This window comes from Denticeps clupeoides, chromosome 19 (genome assembly GCF_900700375.1).
Source record: "Denticeps clupeoides chromosome 19, fDenClu1.1, whole genome shotgun sequence".
Taxonomy (NCBI): domain Eukaryota; kingdom Metazoa; phylum Chordata; class Actinopteri; order Clupeiformes; family Denticipitidae; genus Denticeps; species Denticeps clupeoides.
In genome coordinates, this window is record NC_041725.1 from 18,586,357 (window position 1) to 18,613,688 (window position 27,332).

At 50.6% G+C, this 27,332-nt stretch overlaps 1 protein-coding gene across 5 annotated transcripts in view; it reads right to left on the reverse strand.

Moving 5' to 3' along the window:
• The window catches only part of znf644b (zinc finger protein 644b), a 36,380-nt gene extending 16,149 nt beyond the window's left edge, over positions 1-20,231 (reverse strand). For 3 of the 5 annotated variants that reach the window (XR_003743199.1, XR_003743198.1, XM_028962079.1), the window contains exons 1-4: positions 17,195-17,648; positions 17,065-17,101; positions 5,005-7,632; positions 4,182-4,748 (exon numbers count right to left, since the gene is read on the reverse strand). Coding sequence is in view for 3 of the 5 variants with exons in the window: in XM_028962079.1 (XP_028817912.1) it covers positions 4,182-4,748; positions 5,005-7,632; positions 17,065-17,101; positions 17,195-17,200 (3,238 nt within the window). In the remaining 2 variants the exon portion in view is untranslated. Of the gene's footprint in view, positions 1-4,181; positions 4,749-5,004; positions 7,633-17,064; positions 17,102-17,194; positions 17,649-19,983 lie in introns of those variants that run through there. The other 2 variants (XM_028962081.1, XM_028962080.1) reach the window with 2 other exon arrangements.
• Positions 20,232-27,332: the final 7,101 nt, after the last annotated feature.

Sequence of the window (27,332 nt, forward strand, 5' to 3'; positions counted from 1 at the left end):
CAAGACTGTTGGAGAAGCATTTCAGGTGACGACCTCTTGAAGCTCATCGAGAGAATGCCAAGAGTGTGCAAAGCAGTAATCAGAGCAAAGAAACTAGAATATAAAACATGTTTTCACTTATTTCACCTTTTTTTGTTAAGTACAGAACTCCACATGTGTTCATTCATAGTTCTGATGCCTTCAGTGAGAATCTACCAACGTAAATGGTCATGAAGATAAAGAAGATAAAGAAAACACGTTGAATGAGTATGTGTGTGTGTATATATATATATCCATGGAAATGTGAAGGTCTGCAACGCCACGCTTAATTTAAAACTAATGTCTCCCATGGACCAGGTTGTGCTGCCAAATATGGACGCGGCGAATGGGTGCTGACGGAGAGAAGCAGCCGGCGAAGCTGCGATCCCCTCCGTGTCCTCACCTCTCCCTCCGTCTGGTTTCATTTCTTAAATAATCTCTCCATTTTGCACTCGGCGGCGGAAGAGGTGTCGTGGAAGGCAATGTCGATTACAGCCTAATGACTCCAGGGGGCTTATTTGCACCCGGGGATGAAGAGGAGCCAGGAAGCGCCGTGGACGCTCCGTCCCGAAGTTCAACCGCCGCCACACCAAGCGACTGAGCTTCAGAGCGAGTAAATAAGCAATTAAAAAAAAAAGAAAATCGGGTTAAGACGCGATTTGACTTTCTTTTTTATTACTTTTTTTTTCTTTCTCTCGTCTCGATTCTAAATGGGAGGAAGGAAAAAAAAAAACTTTGGAAAAAAAAGCCCCATCAGAGGAGCGGATGGTGTGAAAAGCGCGGAGTGAGAGCCGCCCAGCTACTTCACACCTAATACCAACAACATCTGCTCCGGCGGCCCGGCGCCGCTCCCGCCCGCTTAGAGGTTCTTCCTGCGAACCGCTGCAGCGACGACGAGAGACACAAAGTCGCTGGCGAGTAACGGCCCGGCGGATCTTCTGCACGCGCGTGCGTATGTAAATTCACGACGAGTTTACCCGTGATGCCGCAGCCCACAGCTAAACTTGTGTACGTGACATTACATGAACATTGAAATGACTATTAAATAACTACTGACTGTAAGTCGCTCTGGATGAGGGCGTCTGGTAAATACTGTAAATGGGGGCCTGGCGGTTAAGGAGGCGGCCCCGTAATCGGAAGGTTGCCGGTTCGAGGTGCCACTGAGCAAAGCACCGTCCCCACACACTGCTCCCATTAACACTGATGGGTTAAATGCAGAGGACAAATTTCACTGTGTGCACCGTGTGCTGTGCTGCTGACAATCACTTCACTTTACTTTCCTTTACTTTACCAGGGTGGTAGTAGCCAAGTGGGGTAACACACTCGCCTATGAACCCGAAAGTGAAAGTGAAGTGATTGTCACGTGTGATACACAGCAGCACAGCACACGGTGCACACAGTGAAATCTGTCCTCTGCATTTAACCATCACCCTGAGTGAGCAGTGGGCGGCCATGACAGGCGCCCGGGGAGCAGTGTGTGGGGACGGTGCTTTGCTCAGTGGCACCTTGAACCGGCAACCTTCCGATTACGGGGCCGCCTCCTTAACCGCTAGGCCACCACTGCCTAGACCCAGGTTCAAACCCCGCTTACTACCATCGTGTCCCTGAGCAAGACACTTAACCCTGAGTGTCTCCAGGGGGGACTGTCCCTGTAACTACTGACTGTAAGTCGCTCTGGATAAGGGCGTCTGGTAAATGCTGTAAATGTAAAATCTACGGATGTTCAGGCGCCGCTTCGGTCAGTCGTCTCATCTTAATCTCTAGCGCTCAACAATATTTTGGGCAGAAATATTTGCATGAAAGAAAACTGGCTTCTTTATTTGTCTTTGCCACGATGCCGCAGCCCGCAGTTAAAACTTGTGTACAGAATGTAGGACGTGACATGAAATGAGCGCGGCGACGGCGAACAAATAAAAACATGAAATATTCATTAACGCCGTTCCGGGGCGCGTACGCCATCCAAACTCTTTATTTGGACAGACATAAAACGAAAGGTGAGCAAACACAGCCGCCGCGCTGCTCGGCGCCGCATCAAAGCCCGGCGACGCGCCTTCATTTCAATTTCAAACGCGCGCCGGCGACATTTATTCCTTTTGTGCGCCGCAACACTTCAACCGGGCGGCGAACTTTACTTTTTCCCCCCCCCCGGCCCCCTCCGGCCCCTGGCCGGGCGCCGCGAGGCTCCCAGGTTCCACGTGGTCAGCGGCCTCGCCGCGATCCGAGTCCAGGCGACGCGGCGTCCCCACCCGTGGCCACGCGTGGCGGCGCGGGACGTGCCGCGTGTCGCCTTTGATTCCAGATCAGTGGGAACAAGCGCGATCGTGCGGCGCGTTGTCACGGAGAGAGGGCGACTGAAGTCGTATTGCGGGTGGCAGGCGTGGAGAACCGTGCCGTCTCGTGCACGTCAGCGAGCGACGCGTGAAAATAATCACGCGCATCATCGTTTTTTTTTTTTTTTTTTTAAAGACAGAAATAGACTAACTACATTCGTAAAAAAAAGGTATTTGTTGCCGTAAGTGAAAGCGAAGTGATTGCCACTTGTGATACGCAGCAGCACAGCACACGGCGCACACAGTGAAACGTGTCCTCTGCATTTAACCCGTCACCCTTGGTGAGCAGTGGGATCGGTGAATTGGAAGCGGCAACCTTCTGATTACGGGGCCGCTTCCTTAACCGCCAGGCCACAACGGGGCAAACTAGGGACGCACCGAGGAATCGGCAAGGACCCGAAATCGGAGCGCATATAGATGCGCACAAATATTTATAAAGACAGAAGCAGGTTTGAGACGGCACACGTGAGACCAGGTTGAACCACGGGTTAGCGTGCTCGAGGGGTCCGAATAATCCACGTATACGTCACCGCTACGGTCAACCCCCCCGCCTCCATCCTCATTTCGCTGAGCTCTCCAGTCGCACTTCAACCCGCCACATCCGATCACACGGCATCTGTATTTTTTTTGTCCTAACCAAGTAAATCGTTTAAAATATGAACAATTATGTCATTGTATTGATTTGAAAAAAAAGAATCACGTATAACCTTTTCCTAGCCAGAGCAATCATTTAACAGTGGACCGTGTCAACTAAGAGGACAACTAGGACACAAGGATAGTTCGAAACGTGTCTTACAGTAGAGGCAGCGGTGGCCTAGCGGGTGAGAACCAGAACGTTGCCGGTTCGAATCATGGCTGCCCGCCTCTCACCAAGGGTGATGGGTTAAAAGCAGAGGACGCATGTCGCTGTGTGCACCGTGTGCTGTGTATCAACAATGACAATCACTTCACTTTCACTTCACTAGTTCCATCGTTCCTTATTGTTGCTTTTAGTCAGACTGTTTAAATAAGTTTAATTCTTTTTACGGCTGTGCAACGTTCTAGTCTCTCTTCCTGTCTCACGGTATTCAACCTCTTGCGTGCTTAGTAGCCTAGCGGGTAACACACTCGCCTATGAACCAGAAGACCCAGGTTCGAACCCCACTTACTACCATCGTGTCCCTGAGCAAGACACTTAACCCTGAGTGTCTCCAGTGGGGACTGTCCCTGTAACTACTGACTGTAAGTCGCTCTGGATAAGCGCGTCTGGTAAAAACTGTAAATGTACTCATCACCTCCCATGTGCCAAACTACCATTTAACCTGTCTCGTGCAGAAACCGGGTCTCTCTGGCGTGTTTTCTGTCCATTTCTGTCTTTACCGAATCTACGGATGTTCATGCACTGCTTCAGTCAGTCATCTCATCTTAATCTCTAGCGGTCAACAATATTTGAGAAAGAAATATTTGCATTAAAGAAAACTGGGTTTTTTATTTGTCTTTGCTCTTCTCAGACAGAACATCTGAACGGTAAATTGGAACACCAGTAGGTGGTCTGGGCAAATCAAGGTAACTGTGGATTTTAGAACTTGTGAATTGTGCAAGCTATTATTCCAACCTGAACGAATTGGAAAGGCCAACACTTCACAATTCTAATTTAAACATGTTAACCTCGATTAAAAAACGGCGGTCCGCGACTGCGTTCCTGTAGTGGACACAAGGACAGGACGGCCAGGGCAACAGATACTGCTACTTCTCGCTGTGGGTAAAATGTCCCTGAAATACAGCGTTCACGGGTGACGCGGTCTAAACAGCACCCCCCTGTGGGCCGTCGCTTTTATTTTGACCGCTTCGTACCTTGGCACCAGCCGGGGTCCATCTTGACCACCACGGGCCCCGCTACACTTTCCCTGGCGGGGCTGACGGTGATCTGCCTCCTGGCCGTGTGCGGCTGCCGCCTCTCCCTCGCCTCCCGCTCCTCCCTCTCCGCCTCGCTCCTGCTCAGCAGCTCCACTAAAGTGCTGGGTGGGGACTCGTCCGCGTCCTCGGCGAACTCGGGGCCCTTCGTCCCCTCCGCCGGCTTGTCAGTCGCGGGGTCGCGAGCGTCCGAGGAGCCCAGTTCGGCCGCCGAGGTGGAATCGTGCTGGACCTTCGCCGGGCCGAGGGCCGGCTTCTGCGGGGTGAAGGGCCGCGACAGGAGGGGCTGCTTGTGGTCGAGGACCTGCAGGATGTTCTGGTGCTCCTTCTCGTCCCGGAGCAGCTCGTTCAGGATGCAGAGGGGCGACTTGCTGGAGCTGGAGATGACCGTGGTCTTGCCGATGCGCTTCAGGTGGCCCCGGATGTGGTTGGACAGGCCCGTCTTGGTGTCAAACCAGCCCCAGCACAGGGGACATGTGTGCTCGCCACCAGCCTCAGTTTTCTCCACTGCGAAACGAAGGTAGATCATATAGTGCTCAAATGAACATTTAATAAAAAATATATAAAAGCTCATTAAATTCAACATTTATAAGCCTATATAATCCTTTACAATAAAGCTGATCAAAGTCTCAAATTAATTTGTATATAAATTGTAGTCATGTCATGCGGGGCGGGTACTAACTTTACTAACTTTACGTAAAAACGTAACTATTACACGTATTATACGTTTTGATTGCATGTCTATGATAGCGTTTGAATTCACCTCGCCGGATTCTACGCGACACGGCAGAGATCTTCCTCCGTATGCGGGGGTGTCGGTCCTGTGACGCCACCTGCTCCGGCGAGACGACGTGACGTGCGTTGTAGCTCAGCCCCACCCTGTGCAGGTGTCCGCGCACGTGATTGGACAGCCCCACCCCCGACTCGAACTCAGCGGGGCAGTAAGGACAGGACTTCTTGACATTCGTGAACACCGGAGAGGCCTGGTAGTCCACTAGTGAGTCGCCAAGTCCATCCGGGTCGTCCTCCGTCACCGCACTCTCAACACACTCGTCTTTGATGGTAAACTTTTGGACGTCGTCGCAGTCACTTTCCTCTTTGCCGTCCCATCCGTCCCGCCGCTGGACGAAGAAGTCATGAATGTACGGGTCTTCGTCCTCGTACCCGGTGGACTCGTTGGAGTGCTCTAGAAACTGATCGAAGTCGTCCTCGGCGCCAGGAACGTCCCGGAACAGCGCTTTGTGTTTCAACATGCGCGTGGTGTTGTCCGTCGTGTTGTGATACGGTATGGACATTTTTCTCTTGGAGGGGGACTTGTGAGCGAGCGCGTGCGGCGGTAAAACCCTCGGAGAGGAGTCTGCGCCGTGGTCCGAGTCCTCACCACCGAGACGCGTGTCCAGACCGGAGAGATATCTTGTCCTGTGCCTGTCTGTTGAGGACGTGCTGCCGCGTCCCTGATTGTCCTCTTTGACGCGTGGGAAGCCTGCCGCCGCGTCTCCTTCCTCTGCCGGTGGAGGAGATAACTCGCTCGGCCTGTCCAGTCGTAGGAGCGATGGCGACAGCTTGTTGGTTGAGCTGCTGAAGCTCCATCTGAACAGTCGAGTGGAGTCGGGACATTTCCGGTCCTGCCGCGGCGCTCGGGTCCTCGCGTTGAGGTCAGCCACGCCGTTGGACCAGAAGGGTGACTCCTCCCCTTCTCCAAGAGCCGCTTTGTCGGCGCTCAAACTTGGCCAAGCTTTCTTGAGCAGCCCCACCCGCCGGTTGACGGACTTGTTGATGAGTTCCAGCTCGTAGTCGCCGTCGGCGAGATGCGGCTGCTGGTGGATGATGTCCATGTGCTTTTTCAGGACGAGACGGTTCTGGGTTCGGAAGGGGCACTTTTTACAGTGGAACGAGACGGGAGTCGTCACGCCGGCCCGCGGGGGCGTGGCCGGGCCGGAGTTGGCGTGGGCGGTCCGCCGGTGTGCATCTAGCGCGTGCTCGCTGAAGGCCACGTGGCAGCACTTCTCGCAGCTGTGGTAGGGCTTGTCCTTCTCGTGCATCTTCGCGTGCTGGACGAAGGTCTTGGCACAGTCGGTCCCGAAGACGCACTGCGGGCACTGGAGCCTGGCCCCGCGGCCCTCGTCCCTCAGCTCGCTCAGACCCTTGATCTCCTCCATCAGCCTCTCGCGCCGCGCCTGGTGGATGATCATGTGCTTCTGGAGGGAGTTGCGGTCGCGGAACGAGCGGCCGCACTCCCGGCAGATGAAGGGCCGGGGCACGTTCACGCGCCGCACCTGACTGTTCCCCTCTAGATGGCGCATCATGTGCCGGTGCAAGTGCGCCTTCTCCTTGAAGTTGACGTTGCACTTCGTGCAGGGGAAGAACGCCGGCTCTGGATCGGAGTCGGTTAGCTCGCAGCTCCGGGCCGTTGGTTTGCCGCCCCCGAGGGCGTCCAAGTCCTCAACGCTGCCGCCATCTTGGCGCCGTCTCTCCGCCTGGCTCAGGAACAGCTCCCTAACACTGACGCCCTTCTCTCTCTTCTCCAGGCAGGAGTCCTTCCTCCTGAAGACGTCGAAGTCGTCGGAATCCTCGTCGTCGCTTATGGACTTTGTTGTGGGGTAACTGAAGCAGCTGTCGGCCACCCTCTCTGCCACGTAAATCTTCCTCTTCCTCCGTCTTTGGTTGGCGGTTGGAGGCTCGGCCGTCTCCAGCCCTTTCTCGTCGGCGTTGCCGTTCAGCAGGAACTGGGCGAACTCTCTCTGCGGGTCCCAGAGCAGGCCGTCATCTGACGAGCTCTCGGAGGACTCCGAGTCGAAGTCCCACACCGAGCAACCATTGACCGCTTTGTGTGGCCAGCTTTGGCCGATGGACTCGTCCTCTTGACCGCTGCCTAACGGGTCGGTGCGGGGCAGATTTAAGTCCGCGTCATCGGAATCAGATGTGGACGGCACCTCAACGGGACATGGGGGCTTCGCTTTTACGACGGAGCCTCCTTCTTTTTTCATAGGGCCATGTGATTGAAAGTCGTGGGGAGGCTGAGACAACACCTGAGGGCTTGTGTCCCCTCCACGTCCCAGGATAGTGCTGTTGCCTTTGTCGGGGACCTGTGGCTCCTCAGGGGACGGGTGTGAAGCAGGTCCATTAACAAGAGCTCCTGGAGGCAATGAATCACTCATGCCGGGAACAGCGGGGACCCCGTTGTGGACAAATGGATTCGGCTGGACTCCATTTAAAGGGCCGCGGTGGCCGGCCGAGGACGGGCTCGACTCATTGTTCTGCCGGGCGGGGGGAGAGGTGTCGGAAGAGTGTGAGGGCTCGGGATTGGGGCCGGCCGGCCTGTCGGGCGCTCGGTCCCCCTCTTTCTTCTCCTCCGCATTCGGCGTCACATCAGCCATCTCAGCCCAGTGATCTGGAGACAGACAGAGAACGCGGCGACAATTAAAACACAGATCAGCGGAACGGCGACCTCCCGGGGCACCTGCCGGCGGCGTCTACATAATGTACAACGTGCTAAGTGACAACTTCACAGGCACGCTCGGGCGTGGCAACATGGAGGCTTGTTAAAATTCCCACAGCTTGTCGGGAAGAAAGGGAGGCCCGTTCGGCGCCCGGCATTGTGATTTTCCCGGCAACCCCTCCGCCGCCACTTCTTTTCACAACAGAGCCCGCCGTTCGCCCCGGAAACCCCAGTGAGGAGGAGTCTTAATTACGCGTGCACACCTCCGGGAGGGGACTCGCTCCTGTCCCCCCAGCCGCCTCGCTGAAATTGACCAATTTTCCCGGGATCGTACTGCCGTCTTTGCACTCTCGGATGGCGGCAAAGCTGTCGCGGCGCGGGCCCGTCGGCGCTCCGGTCCCGACAAATCATCACACGCGCGTGCCAACGCACACTCGCGCACAAACGGGGGACAGCTTGGAGGGAAACCGACATTTCCCGCCGCCGAATGCGTCTAATCTCAGATTTGCACCTCTGAACGGCGGCGACGGGCTCAAATCAAATTACGGCCGGCGCCGCGTCGGGAAAAGGCGATTACGCAGCCACTTTCGGGCTTGCGGCGGCCGCGCCGTTCCTTTTATTTATTTATCCGCCAGGGACTCCTGGAGGAGTCCGGGGCCCGGCGCCACCCCGCCGGTCCCCGACGTATGCTCCGCGGGTCCGACGTCCCCGGCGCGAAGTGTCTCTCGACAGGAAGCCGCGTCGCTAACGAAGTGGTAAATTCAGTGTTAATGAGTGGTTTCACTGTTACCACCTCAGAGGTAAAACCTTCCGTGCTCCATATTCTCTCCATCTGCCGTGGTGTTAGGGGTTCTTCTGAGGCGGAACAGACGCTACGCTTCTTCTTTTTTTTTTTTTTCTTTTCTTCTTCTTTTTTTGGGTTACAAAAAAAAAAAAAAAAAAAACCTTTCACTGCTACACCCCAAACAGCAGGGGCGGCTCAGCCATCGCTATCTCATCTCAGGGTTTAAATGTAAAGGCCTCATTAGCAGCTCTCCACGCCGCTCCGCTGTTATCAAGTCGGGTTCGGCTGCAATGCGTCTCTTAAAATTTTTTTTTTTTTTTAAATCACCCACGTCTATTTACTTCGTTTAGTCAACGTTAAAAAAGGCCGCAAGCTATTTACCAGCCGTACAAGCTTTTAAAAGCACCAAAGCCTCCCACAACCAGCAGCCGTTTTCATCAATATTGGCTTTAATAATAATAGAAATAATAGTAATAATTAATGATTAATAAAATGTTCTCACTGCGCAGGTTCTGAATGAAGCAGAGTGAGGAAAAGAGCACTTAACACGTCTTTGTCATGCGTAAGTCACAGGGCTTCTAGATTCCGTTTTTGGCACTTGCACTAACACTTTTGTTGCACCTCATCTTGAGGTTATTGCTGGGGGAAAAAAGTGAAGTGATAATTGCATATTATCATTATACATTCCTCCCCGGCCCCTAAAAAAAATTTTAAAAATCAGCTTTTTCTGGGACGATTAGTAACCGTATGAGAACAGCTGGACTTTGTTGTTAGAAACTATTAAAATCTAAAACCTGCATTAAAAGACATGTTCACATGCAGGGACGCATGGAGAGAAAGAAGGAAGTTGAAGGAAGGAGAGAGACGCTCGGGTCTCAATTTTTATTTATTTATTTATTACTCTTGCACAAATTATTTTACTTTTTACTTTCACATTTGTACACCTTCACCCTACCTGTTACAAATATTTTATGTTAAAAAAAGTGTAATATTTGGTTATGTTTGCAATATTTGCATATTGGTTCATTGCATACTTGCAATATTTGCAATACTGTGGTCTGTAGCAGTCGCTAAAGCATTTCACTGCATATCGTGTATGACTGTGTATGAGTCAAATAAAATCTGAATGATTTGCTTGTCACAGGGACCTGACGTAGTCAATCAAAATTCTGACATGATGCCACACTTACACGGGAAAAAGTCCATGCATATATCTATCATATAACGAAATTGAACTGAAGGCCCTGCTTTTTTATTCTGTTCTACTCTACTTTTTACAGGAATAAGAATTGAATACTCGTTAAACTTTGTTCAGGACTGCAGACGCCAACAATGGCGCCCAAAATGACATCCGGTCAGCAGTGCCTATATATGCAGTTCAGTTGAAAACGTCCACATCATACGATTCCATGTCCACGTTGGCAGCCTCAATCAGGACTCGACACACGACAAAACAAAGTGACCCCGTGCTGCAAGGCTGCGTTTTCCCGGGACCGGCAAGCGAAGGCAACTATGATGTAAACATGCTGCAATGCGAGTAGTCCTGCAAGGAGCCAGACGGTGACCTTCGAAGTGAGAAAATCAGAAACCGTTACCCTCAACACGTTCATCAAGTCCTGCAACCACCCCCCGAAAAAAAACAGCAACTCCGACACCCCAACCCTCCCATTACCCCCCCCCCCCCCCCCCCCCAAAAAAAAGGAGAGTGAATGCCTGACGAGTTTGCACTCCCTGCTGGTAGCCTTGGGATGAATAAAGGCGAGGGTTGAGAGGGTACATCTGGGCGTGATAAAAGGGGACAGCGTGGCGGTGACAGTCGGGTTAAGGCACAAGTCATGTTCGGTAGCAGGTAGGGAACATCAAACGGCCCGAGTTCACAGGGAAACCCGTGCAACCTCGTCTTGAAAGAGGATTTTCTGTTGTGCCGACTAGATTAGCGCCATTCAAGTTGCTGACACGGCCTCGTTTGCCGGCCCGCGGTGTAAGGACGGGGGGATTAAACGATATAAACTTTGAAGCTTTAAACAATACCTTTCAAAATTAAACGGATTAGGGGAGGGATGTCTGATGGGGATTTCCTTGGGCTTTGTTATTTTTAAACTTCTCTCTCTCTCGCTCTTTATTTACTTTAATTAAAAGGGAGAGAAATTTCTCAGGCATGTGGCCGTTTTTTAATGAGCTGCATTCGATATGGCAAAAAGAACATTTATCAGTATCTTCTTTTTCTTTTATTAAATATAATGCAGAACAATGTGCATTAGCAATATTCAATATTCATTTTTTTTCTGTTTCTACCGGAGTGACCAAAACCAAACAGAGTTTTTTTTTTTTTTGTCAACTATGACATCAGCTTTGGAGACCATCAATTTTGCCGCCCACGTCTCTGCTCCTTCCCAGCGCCACCTTCCCGCTGCCATTTAACATGTGGGTTGCCGCAAGTTAAACGGCGAGCTAGAAAAAGCGATTGGTTGCCGCTCCTGTGCCCCCTGCATGACGGACACGCCCACAGACAACCGCGGCGTTTCCGTAAAATGTCGAACTAATAAACTCTGGAAAAAGGGGGTATGGGAGGAGGGATACGTCTGCCTGACAGGTTTGTCGACCTGCAAGTTTTGGAAGATTGCAGCGAATACATTAAAAGCCGAAAAATGCAGATTGATTATCTTACTCGCCTCCGTGGAAATTTGCATGAGATACGACGGTCTCTCGGTGGATCTGCTGAGGAACACGTTTTTAATGCAGCCGCCTTTTATTAGCCGCCGCGATCTCGGGGCTGTTTGTGTGATCAGGGCACATCCTGAGTCGCGAGGGCGTACGTGTTATGTTGCGGGGCTGGTGTGAGGGTTGGCGGGCTGGGGGAGGAGGGCTCGGGGTTCTATCTTTGTCGCTGCTGCTCTGCCGGAGTCACGTGGCCGGCAAGTTGAAAGCGCGTCAGTGTCAAACCCTTGTCTGCAAATTGGAGACAGGATTCAATCGGGCTCACGAGTGTCAGCGAGCTTTACGTTGAGAAAAATGTCAAATGGCTAACGCGTGGAGATGAAAGAATCCTCATTACCTCCCTTTTATCACGGTAATATGAGGGACGGGGCATCTGCAGACTTCGTGGCTCAACAGAGGAAGGGAGGCAGGGGCACATTTTATTGCCTTTAAACAATCTGGTCCCGAACATGGAAAAGTTAATTAGCGAATGTGGCTGAAGCTACAGACTCATAAAAGGAGATCATGTGGTATTAACATACAAACGAGTGCATTACTCATGTGGCGTCCCTCAGTGTCGTGAAACACAGACTGGCCAAAAATTTTATCCAATATTGTGGAATCTGAATGACTGCTAATTATCCTACATCTATGCGATATTACACACCAAAGTAATGAGTGTTGTTTTATTGTGTTCTGATGCCTCACCTGTTTTCAACGGCAAAAATAATATTTCTGCTTCACAGTTGAGCTTAAAATGAGGTGCAACTGATGGGCATTGGACTTGTCTCCGAGCAAAGTCAGACAAGATCAATCTTCAATCAAACCGCATCTGACCTTCCCAGTGGCCACTTGCTGATGATCACAGAGGAACCCCTCTCTGGAGGGCTCGGCTCCCCCGGGCACCCCGAGGTCCGAAGCAGTCAAAGGAAGGCCCACCGGGGGCACGGAGGCGAGGATGAGCCGCAAATCAGCATTCAGTGCCACTGTCAATGGTGTCAATTCGGGCCTAAATGAAGAGGTGGACCGGCCTCATTGGTAGTCATTAACATCCAAGTGTCACTCAATCAGCCCTGGAACCCAAACATATCAAAGAGAGAAAGGAAGGACCGGGGAGGGCTGCTTCCTCAGTAGTCCATAAGGAGCTCCGCCGAGGGATGCAAATTGCCTCCCTGGAGACCCCGGTGGGGATGTAGAGGAGCTACTTGCTCAGAGGCAATGGAAAGCTAATGAGTGTAATGGTAAATGTATACAAAAGGAGAGAAAGACGGAGGGCGGGGCCGAGAGGGACCAATCTCAGAACCTCTCACTCTTTCGTGCCAATTAACATAATAGCATCAATGGAAGGGGGGGCTTTTGGTGGACATGGGCCCCTCCGGCCCCCCGCACCCTTCAACCGGCACCATGGGCGTTAAGCATCACCCCCGTCTTCCCCCCTCCCAGAGGTGAGGGGGTTGAGATGTTAAAAAGCTGCCAGTGACTGGATCAAAAACGCGAGCTGACCAAATCAAAGGCGTTCAGAAGCGCAGCCTTTGATATCCGCCGCGATTCCCCTCACATTAGCCCGTCGCGGTCCGCGGAGCCGGACCGATTGTGTTGTTGCTGCGCTCCTCGAGACACGCCGCTCGCCTCCAAACGTCAGGGGAGGCGCTGTGCGCCATTAAATGGTTCCACTGCACACAGTCGACTGTCTCTGGGTCCTCTCATCCATCCAGCAGCGGCTCGATTTCAAAGGTGGCCCCCTTGTTCTCGCGCGACTTGCACTTTTTCACCAGCTGCGCGTCTGCGATCTCTCTGTAAACACCTAATTTGAGGCCATCAGCGGCGGCTTCATCTCAGGTGTTTCCGAGCTCTTTACAGCTGCAAACACGCCAGACAAACAGAGACGCGCCAGAGCAGCACTCGTTTCACAGGTTCTTTGCAAAACTCTTTGCTGCAGGCTACACACGGCAGAATCTGACAGCGGAGAGAAATCAGATTAATGCTCGACATCTCGGCGCAGCCGCCACGCTGTGAAGTGCAGATTCGCTCGCGCCGCCGCCAATTTACCAATCGGGTTGCTGCGGCGCTTTTACTACACTAACCATCCGAGTAACGAGAGCGGCGCGCCACGGAGGTGTGGCGCGGTGGCTCGGCGGCGGGTCACTGCCAGTGTGGGGCCAACAGATGGCCTCGGCGTCACAGTGTCAGGTGCCGAGACTGGCATCGGCTCAGGTGAGAAAAAGGTGAGACTCTTGACGACCCAAATGACACCCGCTCCTGTTCTTCTGTGTTCGTCTTTACGCCATCTGTCCACTTGAACTGTCTAAGGGACACGTCCCCAGCTACATGTAAAAACACTGTGTGCAGGGCTGGCTTGCTAATGTCTGTTATGCTAATTCCATGTATCTTGGAGAGGAGGAACTAATTACCAACCCCAGTCGTTTTGTTGGTGTGTAATTATTTCTGATACCCAGAAGACACCTTTTCATTGTATTTTTAACTCATTTTAAAAAGGGGAGGAGCCTGTAGGCATGATTGACAGACCCTATTGACACACCCTATTTACCAATTCTGTCAGAATGTGACATGCTCAGGTGTAGGGCACTCCTAACACCCCTTATACACAGGATTATGAATTATTAATAAACACATTATTAATCCACCAATAGACGGCATGTACCGAAAAAGTACGGTCCAAACATAGAACCCCATGGCACTCCATACATGGCAATTCACTTTCATCAGCAGGAAATTAAGTTGCAAATTTTAAATAAGATTTATGACCTTTTTTCAAGTTTGTCAGACACCTTGTAAATGTTCATAAATGCAGTATATTCAGCAGCGTTTTAGAACAAAAGCAGTCAGAGGCGACCTTTCCATGACCTTTTTGAACATCTATTTTAGCCACTTCCCGTTCCAAAATGTTCTTCCTTGTTAAATTTGAAAATGGCCAGGCAGCAGCTAATAACCCCTCAGCGCTCTACAAATGCATCACAAATCAATGGCATTTTAAAAACCAAACTACGTTCCACATACCTATCCCCCGTGTTATTAGCACATCCCGTGAAAGCCTCGCAAAAATGGATACGAGTCTCTGGGCCTGGAAAATACCTATAATCTATGCGTCTGAAGGTTACCTGTCAGCCAGCGCTTCCAGTCTCCGGAGGGAGAGGGGGATTTGTATGCGGGAGACGGCGGTGGAAGTGGGCAGCAGGTTAATGATTGTGTAACCAGCTACGGTTGCCAGTGCTCGGCGGCGAATGCCAAATTTCCCCCCATCCGCGACGCATCAGCATAATTGTACGTCGCCCACACGTCCCGCCCAAATCTCTCGAAATATCACGTCCGGCGCCGGGAATAAATGGGCAAATATAATGAGGACAAGGACTACACCGACGGGGGGGGTCGAGTCACCAAACCCACAGACACGTTTTTTTTTTTTTTTTTGCTCATTACCCCCTTAATCTAGAGGAAGAGTGGGTGCTGGTTTAGTTAATTGGCGGGCGGTGAGTGAGACCTCTGCGCGTCGATACAACACCGGCGCAGCCTTGGCCGCATTGATCCGGGATCCTCGCGGGCTCAGACGCGCCTCTTCCGGTGGCAACGGATTCGTTGCCGGTGTTCTAATTAGGAGGCCTATTACTGCACCGCAGCGCGAAGCACAACCGGCTTTCTTCATCACACAATCACCAACGGCGGACGCGGTAAAACACGAACAATGCGAGTTCTGATCACTAATCGTCATCGTTATTCTTCCTGCCTCACTAAACACGCAAATTGCATCATCAGGCGCGGTGCAATATTACTAATCAAATCCTGCCCCCTGGTGGCGAAGACTGCCCCAAACATCATAACAAAGCGAACCAGATCTCCAAGAGGGGCTGGACCCAACCTGCCGATTTATTTATTAAGTAAATGAATCATTAATGTGTCGAGTGGTCGAGGGGGGAGACGGAAAATGTCTCCTCCTGCAGGTGTGGACGACTGGAGTCTTCATCTCATTCACACCTGGGAGAACCAGGTGAAGTCATTTGCTCCAAAATTAACAACTCCGAGGTAAACGAGTGTTAATGAGCATGAGGGAATTAGAAGGTCTGTGTGTTACAATACAATAGCTGACGGTCCCGTCACACACGCCCCGTCCCCAATCGATATAAATATTCATCCAAAACGCGCCGTCTTTGGTATCTCATTACTTTTGGGGTGACGGATTAAAGGATTAGGCCGACAGCATGCCCAGAAGCCAGTTTAGCACAATGACCGAATCTGGCCTACATAATAAATGAGCCCCTGTAGACCCCCCCAGGACCAATGCACCCCCTGGAAAAAAAAAACAACCCACAAAGAATCCCCTAAATAAGAACATCTATCTTGAATAATGCTTAGAAAACAGATTTTTTTTTTTTTTTTGATTTTCACCTGTTAATAAAAGTCTGGGGACCAATGGAGCATTTTTCCTTAATGTCTTGGGATACTAACAATGACTGAGCACAAAGATACGTATTCTTCCTTTCACTTTTCGCAAGTTTTTTTTCCGTATATGACATTTTGCGCTTCTTTCTGCCATGTTTCTGTGGGCTTTTTTGGAAAGTCTACAAATGTGCATGGAGTAGTACCCAGAAAAACTATCTGATAACCTTTAATTTTAAACCAGACAAAAAAATCAACTGGAACGGTCACATTCACTACCACACCAATCAGAGCGCTTGAATTAAAGCACTGATCATCTGATCCAGACATCGCCAACTCACGTACCCTCAGGCGCAGCGGTGGCCTAGCGGTTAAGAAAGCGGCCCCATAATCAAAAGGTCACCGGTTCAAATCCCGATCCGCCAAGGTGCCACTGAGCAAAGCACCGTCCCTACACACTGCTCCCCGGGCGCCTGTCATGGCCGCCCACTGCTCACTCAGGGTGATGGGCTAAATGCAGAGGACACATTTCACTGTGTGCACCGTGTGCTGTGCAGCTGCTGTGTATCACAATGACAGTCACTTCAATAAGTAGTATCCGGAGTGTAGAGAACGGAGGCAAATTGGGGACAGAAAGAGTCAACTAGATAAAAAACGTGGACATGGCACCCATCAAGCTCGTCAATCAAGCAAGCGAGTCCCGTCTCACACCGGCCGCAGTCAGATGGGAAACGATGCAACGTTTACTCATGATTTACTGGGTTAAGCGCGCACACACACACACACACACACACACACACACACACAGCTACTCTGCAGGCAAAGGAGCGGAACCAACAGCCGCTGACCGCAACCAAACGCCGTTTTCTGATGACTCCGTCCTTCCAGGCTTGAGCTCAGCACAACTTTTATAACTCTGGCCCATTTAGCGGGGAAATTAGGGCGAGGCGCACCGGGGCCCTGGCTGGCGCTGGCACAGCCTGCCGTGGTGCCGAGGCTCTTTGCGCATCCGAGAGGCGGCCGACGTTCCCACAGCCGGGGGTCCGGGGCCCCTGCGCGCGCACAGTCCCCCGGGACTCGGAATCGGAGATTCTGTTTCACGTTCCACCACGAACAGACCAATCCGACGGCCCGATTCGGATTGGGTTCAGTGGTGGCCTAGCGGTTAAGGAAGCGGCCCCGTAATCAGAAGGTTGCCGGTTGGAATCCCGATCTGCCGAGGTGCCACTGAGGTGCCACTGAGCAAAGCACCGTCCCCACACACTGCTCCCCGGGCGCCTGTCATGGCCGCCCACTGCTCACTCAGGGTGATGGTTAAATGCAGAGGACACATTTCACTGTGTGAACAGTGTGCTGTGCTGCTGTGTATCACATGTGACCATCACTTCACTTTAGAAATACGAACATACGGACTCTAAAAATCAGTCCGTATGTTGTTGTTGACGTATGAAAAGCGCCACCGTCTGTCCGTTTTGGTTAAATTGGATGTGGATAAGTGTCAGTTCGCTTACCGCTTTGGCTCCACCCATCCGTCTTCAGAAAAGCTGCCTGCAATACAGGAAATCTCGGATTAACAACGCAAACGCGCCACAACAGGTCACCTTATAACGGTTTCTCCAGAGCCACTCTGAACATCATCACCATCATCTCGCTAGTCCTCCAGTCTTCTCCTGCACGGGTCTCCTGCACGGGTCGGTGGCTGGTTTCCACCCGTCGGCGCACCTCGAGACGTCGGGCGACTGTGGCGAGATCACGCGTCCCCTGAAGGTCCCCAGTTTAATTAAGCGTGCCGGGAGCCGTGAAAAGGCCTCGCTCATGCACAGTATCATGATGTTTCTTCGCCCGTTTATTCGACTATAAGAGGACGGGATTTAAACGGCGACCGTTTATAGAGCAGAACCGGGTTCTCAAGCAGAACCTGTTACTCATGTCAATTTAAACTTGTGTTTGTGGATATTAAGGATGTATTATAAGGCTGGTAGTAGCCTAGTGGGTAACACACTCGCCTATGGACCAGAAGTCCCAGGTTCAAACCCCACTTACTACCATCGTGTCCCTGAGCAGGACACTTAACCCTGAGTGTCTCCAGGGGGGACTGTCCCTGTAACTACTGGGTGGTAGTAGCCTAGTGGGTAACACACTCGCCTATGGACCAGACGTTCCAGGTTCAAACCCCACTTAATACCATCGTGTCCCTGAGCAAGACACTTAACCCTGAGTGTCTCCAGGGGGGGACTGTCCCTGTAACTACTGATTGTAAGTTGCTCTGGATAAGGGCGTCTGGTAAAATGCGGTAAATGTAATTGTACTATACTGCACAAGTATAAAGAAAGAGGAGAAAAGCTGAAGCGCGGCGTTCCAAGGTCAAGGTAAAGCTGCTGTTATTGTTACCGGGGTGGAAACCAGAGCCCCCGGGGGACGTTCGCCAGGATCTCCAGCGCCGAGAACCAGCTGAACTCGTTTCATGGGCAACAGCGGCTCAGGAGACGGTTGGCATGGAAATCGGTCACATGGGCACGACAACGGCCACTAACGGGGACGGGCATGGAGGAGCGTCCCGGGACGGAACGAACGGTGGAACCGTAGAGCGGGAGAGAGCGGGAGAGCGAGGAGCAACGCGTTCCTTTCCTGACGTGTTGCAGGGCGCCAGTGATCCATCACGTCTCTGCCTCTGGACTTCCATTTACAAATCCTTTTATCAAAAGGCCATTCTTCCCTCTTTTATGTTGACCCCCAGGGGTCAACGCCAACCTGCCCCCTGCACTCATGCTGATTTATTCCTCGTCTTTCACCAGACATAAATGCTTTTTTTTTTTGTTCTTTACAGTTTTATGACGTCTCCCGAATTCGTTTTTTTTTTCCAAGGATGCAAAATTTCATGAAAACTTGGTCACGCATCAGACGCACCGACTCGTAAAAGCCGACCGTGCTCCTCAGCAGGACATTCAGTAGCCGCCCTCCTCCTCGGATTGTCACTTTGCTCCGAATAAGCGCCTGCTCTCCGTCCCTGCGGGCGCGGCGCTCCATCTCTCTCTCCCTCCCTCCTGTCCCGGAATAAAAGTCCGAGTCCAGGTGAATAAGTGAGGCTGGTAGCGGCCTAGCGGGTGACACACTCGTCTCTGTGTGTGTGGGGGCGGGGGGGACTGTCCCTGTAACTACAGAAAGTGGTGCGTTTGCTCGACACAACTTGGACCTTATTCATCATTTATAACCACCCACAGGCTTTTGTCCACTCGAATTGAACTTTGAAGTTAATTTCCGCCCCCCCGGGGTTCCGTCTGTCTGGTGCAAGTGACGCGATTGTCATTGTGAGACGCTGCAGCACGGCGACACCCGGTGACACGTGTCCTCTGTATTTAACCATCACCCTTGGTGAGCAGTGGGCACCATGACAGGCGTCAAGGGGACCTCAGTGCCTCGGGATTCGAACCGGCAACCTCCTGATTACGGGGCCACTTCCTTATCCGCTAGGCCACCGCTGCATATCAAAATAATCCAAACCTGCGGGGTGAGAACGCGTACTAAACGTCACAAATCACATGCATTTACAGCTCTGAATTATGGGTATATGTAGCCGTGGCGCCTCGCAGACATTTGCCGTCCTAATATGCGCCAGATAGGTTGTAAAAATGTAATGGCAAATGTAAGTGTCACTAGAACACGGTGCCTTTGTCGGGTCCTTAATGGATTGGAAACTAGAAGAAAGTGCCGGAACGTGCAGGCCGGGACCGGCGAACTCGCCAAATCAAGACATTCCACAGCAGAGCGGCGGCCCGAACCCGAAACAGAAGGAATTCTGCTCCGGCCTTGCTGATAAGTTATATATGAGGGTGGGTAGTAGCCTAGTGGGTAACACACTCGCCTATGATCCAGAAGACCCAGGTTCAAACCCCACTTACTACCATCGTGTCCCTGAGCAGGACACTTAACCCTGAGTGTCTCCAGGGGGGGGACTGTCCCTGTAACTACTGATTGTAAGTCGCTCTGGATAAGGGTAAAATGTTAATGTGCAGGTGCACAAGGTGCCAAAAAAACACAGGCAAACTGGGGCAAAATGCACAGGACCGCCGCGCCAGAGGTGCCCCGGAAACTGCCCCTGCGCAGGTAAGAGGGCACGGCCAGGACGGTCCTGCTGATCCTGCAGGGCTCCCGAGGAGCAGGCCTGGCCCGACCGGCCTCCGAAATGCGCGTCAAAACGCGGGCCTGCGGGCGACCTTGATGGGGCTGCGGGCTCCGGGTTCGAAAAAAACCCGACGACTTCCCCGCCGAGAGGCAACTTTTCCGTCGCGACCCGACGCGACGCTCGGCCGCGACCAGGCGTCTGGCGTCTCACGGCGCGCCGCGGTCCGGCAGGAGCGAACATGCCCAGCGAGGGGACCCGTAACGGGCCGCCGCGCGTCCTCCGGCGCCGCCCGTCGCGCCATACGTACCTTCCATGTGCGTCAGACGCTAGCGGCCGCGAAGTTCGCCCCTGCCCGTCGCCCCTGCCCGTTTTCGTCCTCCATCCATTACGCGGTCGCCATTTTGCTCGAAATTCTGCAGGCGACACCATGACTCCAGATGGCGGGGGTGTCGCGTTCGCTCGCGCGCCAACGTCGTCGCGTCCCCCGGCCCGCGGCTGCGCGGACATCGACGTCCTCAGAAATTCGTGCCGAGGCGGCTGGAAATAAACACCCCGAGCCGGTCGTCCGGCGGCTCCCGGGGACGCTCGTCGGCCGTACGCGGCGATGCGTCCCCCGCGGAGGAGATGGTTCGCTCCGGGCAGACGCTACAAAATTCTTGCCTGAAGTTGCTGTCGGGAAGATTGTAGAAATGGTGGCGGAGGTGGCGGGCCACACAAGGTGACAATATTCACAAGAGTCTTATCAAACGCGGCAGGTTATATATATATATATATATATATATATATATATATATATATATATATATATATATATATATATACACACACACACACACACACACACACACACACACACATATAACCGAAAAACGAACAAATCGAGACGTTCCACACAAACACACACACGTTATGCACATAATTCATATTCAGTACTAATGTATTACATTTGATGTTATCTCTTCTGCTTCACCTTCATTCGGACCCCCTACCGATGGTGTCACCACACTCCTGAAAAGCTTTCAAAAGTCGCAGAGTTTTAGTCAATGATTCATTTTATTGTTTGTGTGTGTGTGTGTGCAGTGTAAGTTTTTTATTTGCAATGCTGACTTTTGGTGTCTTCTAAAGGTCCCATGACATCATATTTTTGCCTTTATATCAGTCTTAGTGTCCACTAATGCTGTATCCAAAGTGTATCTGGGGCAGTACTGTATCTGGGGCAGCGGTAGCCTAGTGGTTGAAGAATCGGCCCCGTAATCAGTAGGTTTCTGGTTCGAAACCCTAATCGGCAAGGTGCCACTGAGGTCCCCTTTGATGAAGTTAAAGTTGTCATTGTGATTGTCATTGTGAAACACTGTAGCACAGCACGCGGTGACACGGTGAAATGTGTCCTCCACTTTTAACCATCACCCGGAGAGCAGTGTGTGGGGACGGCGCTTTGCTCAGTGGCACCTTGGCGGCTCGGGATTCGAACCACCAACCTTCTGATTACGGGGTTTCCTTCACCGCCAGGACACCACTGCCCCACCAGGCCACCACTGCCAGTGTCCACTCTCATCCCCACACACTTCTCAACAGGCACCTTTCATGGTGAACGTTTTAGGGGAGGGGCGAGAAATTCTCTGGGTGGAAAAAAGCATGAGAAACGGGAGGTAACCTTTCCCCTTATGACATCACAAGGGGAAAAATTCCAGATCATACCGTCTGAGCTGCCGCTCTCTGAATGGTGAAGCAGAACAATCAAAACACTCTTTCCACCTATCGCCATTTCTAGCCACTGCAGGAACGTAGACAGTCTCGGGGAACTCGTATTAATGTTAAATCATCTCGTTATTGTTCAACTGTTGAACAATACTGCATAGGCAGAAGCAGCATTAGCCGGTGTTGTGATTTCATTTTTCAAATTGAGTCTACTGCTGATTGGTCAAGTTCCGCATGATGCATGCGTCACTGCTGGGGGAATCCATCTTTTTTTTTTTTTTTACACTGAAAGACCCATTTACTGTTCCATTTTAACCTGAGTGACACTGACCAATTAGAAAACAGAAGAAGTGGAGCCGGCCCTTTTTAACAGCATTTATCATTTACAGCATTTACCAGACACCCTTATCCAGAGCGACTTACAGTCAGTAGTTACAGGGACAGTCCCCCCCCTGGAGACACTCAGGGTTACGTGTCCTGCTCAGGGACACGATGGTAGTAAGTGGGATTGAACCTGGGTCTTCTGGTTCACAGGCGGGTGTGTTACCCACTAGGCTACTACCACTCCATAACCATGTCCATATCAAAGCATCTCAGCCCCAGTTAATGACTCTTGTCCACCTGTTGGCTTTTCAATTCATACTTAAAAATGCAATATTCATGCTCTACTTCTGACGGTGTCATGGCAATCCAAGCCCCCATGTGTTCATCATCTAGGTGCTAGGGGTTTACGTTGGAAGCAGTGCTATGACATAACCCAAAACCACTACGAAAACTCTTAATAAGAGTTTTATCATAACTGGTTTTATAACATGAATGTGGTGAAATGGGGCAGAATATAAAAAATGTATAACAAAACCCCGACAAACTAAATTTGAATTAGAATTCCAACTGTTGCGTCAAATCATTATTTGCTTGTAGAACGTCCAGACGGCGGTGTCGGGCACCTTTCTGACTGGGGCTCCTTTTGCAGTGTCACCAGGTCGCTTGTCGCGCCAGTGTCATGATTAGGCCAGCCGGAGCTGGTAATGGCGCCGCGGCCGGAGAGGCTTCCTTGTGCGCGTCCTTGGAATGACACTTCGGGACCAGAAGTCTCCCGCGTTCGCAGCTGATCCCGCGGAAGCCTGTTGTAAAGAACGGCCTGTCCCGGCCGTGCCCATTAGCGCTAATTGGCCGCACCGCTGTCTCGCCGCTCTTCTGTGGGTTGCGGGGTTCGGCGGTCTGACGCAACGCGGCTGCCAGCCGTTGCATCATGCAGGTGGGCGCTGCACATGGGCTGCTGATGAGGTGAGGCGCTCCCGCCTCCAGGCCCATTGAGCAGGACCCGGGCCAGAACAGCACAGCCATCTGAATTATTAATAAAACACGCAGATTACATTTCTTTCATGCGGCTGAGAATGAAGCTGAGGCGACGCGTCCTGGAGGCCCTGCCGCGTTCGGCCAAGCGAGCCCCTTATCCCGCCAAAAGCGCGCCGTCTCGTATTCAGATGTGACCCGCGGAAACATGCCGTGGCTGTAAAGGGCGCCGCGCACAGGCAAGCCAGGCAGCTTTAACCCTCATTTAAACTGTATAATCATAACGCGGCGTCGGTGAATTATTCATCCGGCTGCATTATTTATTGGCCAAGCAGATGCCCCGCTCCCATTGTTGTGTAGAGGTAAACAGCGCACCGAGCGCTTCCGCGTTTAAGCTGTCGGCTGTTTCTGAAGCCCCCCGTGTCGGATCACGGCCTGAGCGCAAGTTAGCGTTGTACACATGACCCACTTAGAGGAACAACGCGGTCCTGCGGATACCGCATCCGATGAGCGGACCCTGGTTCTAGAACATTCCCAAAAATGATGGAAATCCTTCTAATGCTCAAGCCCGTTCATCTTTCAGAAATGTGTGTGTTGGCCATGCGCCAAGCAAGCACAGTGGTAAAATATTAATATATCAAAATATGATCTTTTTTTGTGCCACTAAAAACAAAGCTGGAGGCGGGAATTAGTTTAAATGTGATTTACATGATTTACAGCTACAGTATTTTCAGAATTAGGTCCATGTTACATTTTTTTAAAACCGTATTTTTTAACAGAGTCTGAACATTTTTTAAGCAATACATTCTGGTTTAATTCAATTTCACTTGCCTGGCTGCCCCACCCTGTCATGTCATGGAAGGAGCTGAAAGAAGTGCTGATGCTGGAAGATCAGTAGACTCCCCGTAACAGGGGTCATCGGGAATGAAAGTCGTCATTCCGCCAATTTGCATCTCATGTTTAATAGTCCGTCCCGACCGACGTATTTACCCAGTCGCTGCAGCTCATTAGGTGGGATTCACAAGATAAATCCACTACCTGCTCTGTCCATTAAAGGACCGCCTCTCGCCATTAGACTCTGACGGCACCACCGCCTTCCTGAACACAATCAATTTACTGTAGATCAAAAAAAAAGAAGTGTTGCAGCGCTTCTTCCCTTCACCAAGCCTCAATTACTGTTAAACAATCCAGCAATTACCGCGGTAATACCCAGAAAATTGCTCTTTTATCCCACCCCCCATCCCCCCCCCCTTATTTTCACAGGACGGAGCAGATTTGAGGTTCCCTGTCCAACGCCAGCATTCCAATTCATTTACATCTATATGACAGCCTGACTCCAGATTAGTGCCAGGACTTCCGTACGGAGCTGGGGCTCTATTCTGGACTTTATATTTCCTGTCCAAGGAAACAAGGTCACCGATGTCCTCCGTCCCCAGCACTCACCTACTTTACTTGTTTTTAGATTATGGGTCCACTGGGCATTGGAGTGGTCAAGTTCTCAAATCTCAATAGATACCAGTACCAGTGCTAAGGCTGAAAAATTCAGCTCGATCCCGTCGATCAGCCTTGGCCATTTTTCGCAATCTGTAAAATGCCAGAAATGTGCATCTTTTGTGTGTCTTTATGTTCCTTTTAAAAGGAGACATGAAGCTGCCAGATATTCCAAGTCTCCCAGAAGTTCCTGGAATCTCCTGAAATATCCTGAAAGCTAGAGCAAGCAAACAAGAGCTTGCATGTGAGTTTGCATCACACGCTCTAGAGAGAGAGAGAGAGAGAGAGAGAGCATGTCTGTGTACATGTGGATGTGTGTTTTCAATTCCACAGACAAACAGCATCCTAATTGGTTTACTTTGCAAAATAAGTCAATCAGATTTCAGTGTGGGCGGACCTTTATTTAACTTCTCAAGGTGGTAACGTGGTTATAACGTCGTTGTTATAACGTCGTTGTTATAACGTCGTTGTTATAACGTCGTTGTTATAACGTCGTTGTTATAACATCATTGTTATAACGTCGTTGTTATAACGTCGTTGTTATAACGTCGTTGTTATAACGTCGTTGTTATAACATGTTATAACTGTTATCAGTACAGTGGAGCATAATTTTTTTTACTGTGAATTTATTGGCATTGGAAATTATACACTGAAATTATTTCTAGCAAAATTGTGGAGGCAAAATATTCAGAAACACTGATTTTCTTTTGGCATTCAAACAGCGTTTGAATACCAAAGGCTGATAAAATTTCAAAAACTGATGAGTGTGATAAGGTTCTTATCAAGAAAAGGGCGGGTCCACCGGAACAAGTTTTGCGGACCACTTGCGTAAAGCTACTGAAGAGGAAAACGGAGCCGAGGAAAGTCATGCTTTCATATGTCTCTGGTGTCTGGGATCTTCAAGTGGACCAGTAGCATCATTATGGACACGTAATCTAGACCATGACACTGGACTACATTCTGGACTTCTCCAGCCCTACAACTGTAGGACTTATTATTATATTGTACAAACCATCACCAGCCCTGCACTGATACCATTTGCAGGCTCACTCTATCCTGGAAGGGGGTCCCTCTCTGTATCACTGTATCAGTGTCAACTGTAGGGCCTGTCAAAGCCCATTGAGACATACTGTATGTGATTTTGGGCTATATAAGAAATAAATGTTGTTGGTGTTGTTCTGGCAAAAAAAAAAAAAAAAAAAATTAATCATTCAATATGGGAAAGCATATTGTTATAAATTTTTTGCCCATATGGCAAAAAATTGCTTTAAAAAAATATACAGTATTGTCATCTGCCTTCATAATTTAGTTTAATTTGGCCCATCAACGCATTCAAAGCTGAGGTTCATCAGCTTGTTCAGGAGAGGAAGCCAGGTGCTGAACGAAAAAGTCGCAAATTAAACCGAACCAAACGAGGAACGTGACTCATCATCGGAGAAAAGCGGTTTATGGGATGAAACGTAATCCTATACGCCGAGCGCTGCGCCGCGGCCGCGGGCTGAAGAACGCGGCATCTCCCTGCCGCTGATATATGGGAGCTGACAGCAGGCCTCTGTTTTTCGGAGCGATGGATAATTTCTTTAATGGTCTGCCAGACACACGTGCCCAAGTTTGATTTTTGGTCGGCCCAAAACTATGCAAGCATAACAACAACAAAAAAAAAAAACCCTCAGACAATTTATTATGCCGTTTGTACTGCGCGCTTCTAGTTATCATCTGCAATTTATTTCCTACCTTGGGGTACAGAATGGCACTTTTCTCCATTTTCCCCCCTCCTCCTCTTCTTCTTCATCCCCTCTGCTGCGCCCTGAAGTCATGGTGTTGGAACATCACACGCCGCTCCATCGTTATGCTGGAGAAGAGGCGGGGTGTGGCGCGTTAAATCGCCCGGCCTCACCAGCGAACGCAGAAGATTGCCGAAGTTCACAGCTGCTGACCCGCGGACGTTCCTGCTTCCCGCTTCCTGCTCTCTGCCACGTTCGCTCGGGCCTTCATTATCGGACTGAAGTGCCCCGCTCTACTTCAGGGCCTGTGATTCTGCAGAAGCAGATGCCATCAGATGAATACCGTCTCATGTCGTATTTGAAGACTACTTAAATGTTCAAGTTCAAACATGATCATACAAAAGACTTTCAGGAGGTCCTGGATTAGCAGTCCTGGTTTTCTGCTAATAATCCTGATTGTGCTGAATCGCCGGTGACCCTGAGAGAGTATCAGGACTGTAGAGAATGGAAGGAAACGGAGGAGAAAGGGAGGAGATGGATGCTGCGCTACACCTGGGCATGTGACAAACAGTACAGGCCAAAAGTTTGGACACCTTCTCATTCAACGTGTTTTCTTTATCTTCATGACCATTTACGTTGGTAGATTCTCACTGAAGGCATCAAAACTATGAATGAACACATGTGGAGTTCTGTACTTAACAAAAAGTGGAGACCTGACCTCCACAGTCACCGGACCTGAACCCGATCCAGATGGTTTGGGGTGAGCTGGACCAACAAGTGCTAAACACCTCTGGGAACTCCTTCAAGACTGTTGGAGAAGCATTTCAGGTGACGACCTCTTGAAGCTCATCGAGAGAATGCCAAGAGTGTGCAAAGCAGTAATCAGAGCAAAGAAACTAGAATATAAAACATGTTTTCACTTATTTCACCTTTTTTGTTAAGTACAGAACTCCACATGTGTTCATTCATAGTTTTGATGCCTTCAGTGAGAATCTACCAACGTAAATGGTCATGAAGATAAAGAAAACACATTGAATGAGAAGGTGTCCAAACCACAGGCCTGTATGTATAAACAGGAAGTAGTGTGAGAGCTGTCAATCATGCCCTTTTTAAACTTAATTGAAACATCTTTAAAGTTCATGTACTACAGAAATAAATACACAGAACTTATATGGAACCGGCTGGGTAGTTTGTTCCTCCTCTCCAACATTCAGATAACTAACAAGCAGACACTTCTTGTTTCTCTCTGTTTATTTCCGTGACCTCAAGACTCATCTGATGAGCTACGTGAGTAGATATGACCCATGTGAGCTGGATGCGTGGACTTGGAGAACCATCAAGTTCTCCAGTAGACCAGACCCGGTTGCGGAGTGGCTGGAATGGCTCGGTTAACTACACCCAGCTACATCTGAGGATCCGCCTCCGTTCTCAGCCTGGAAAGCCGCTG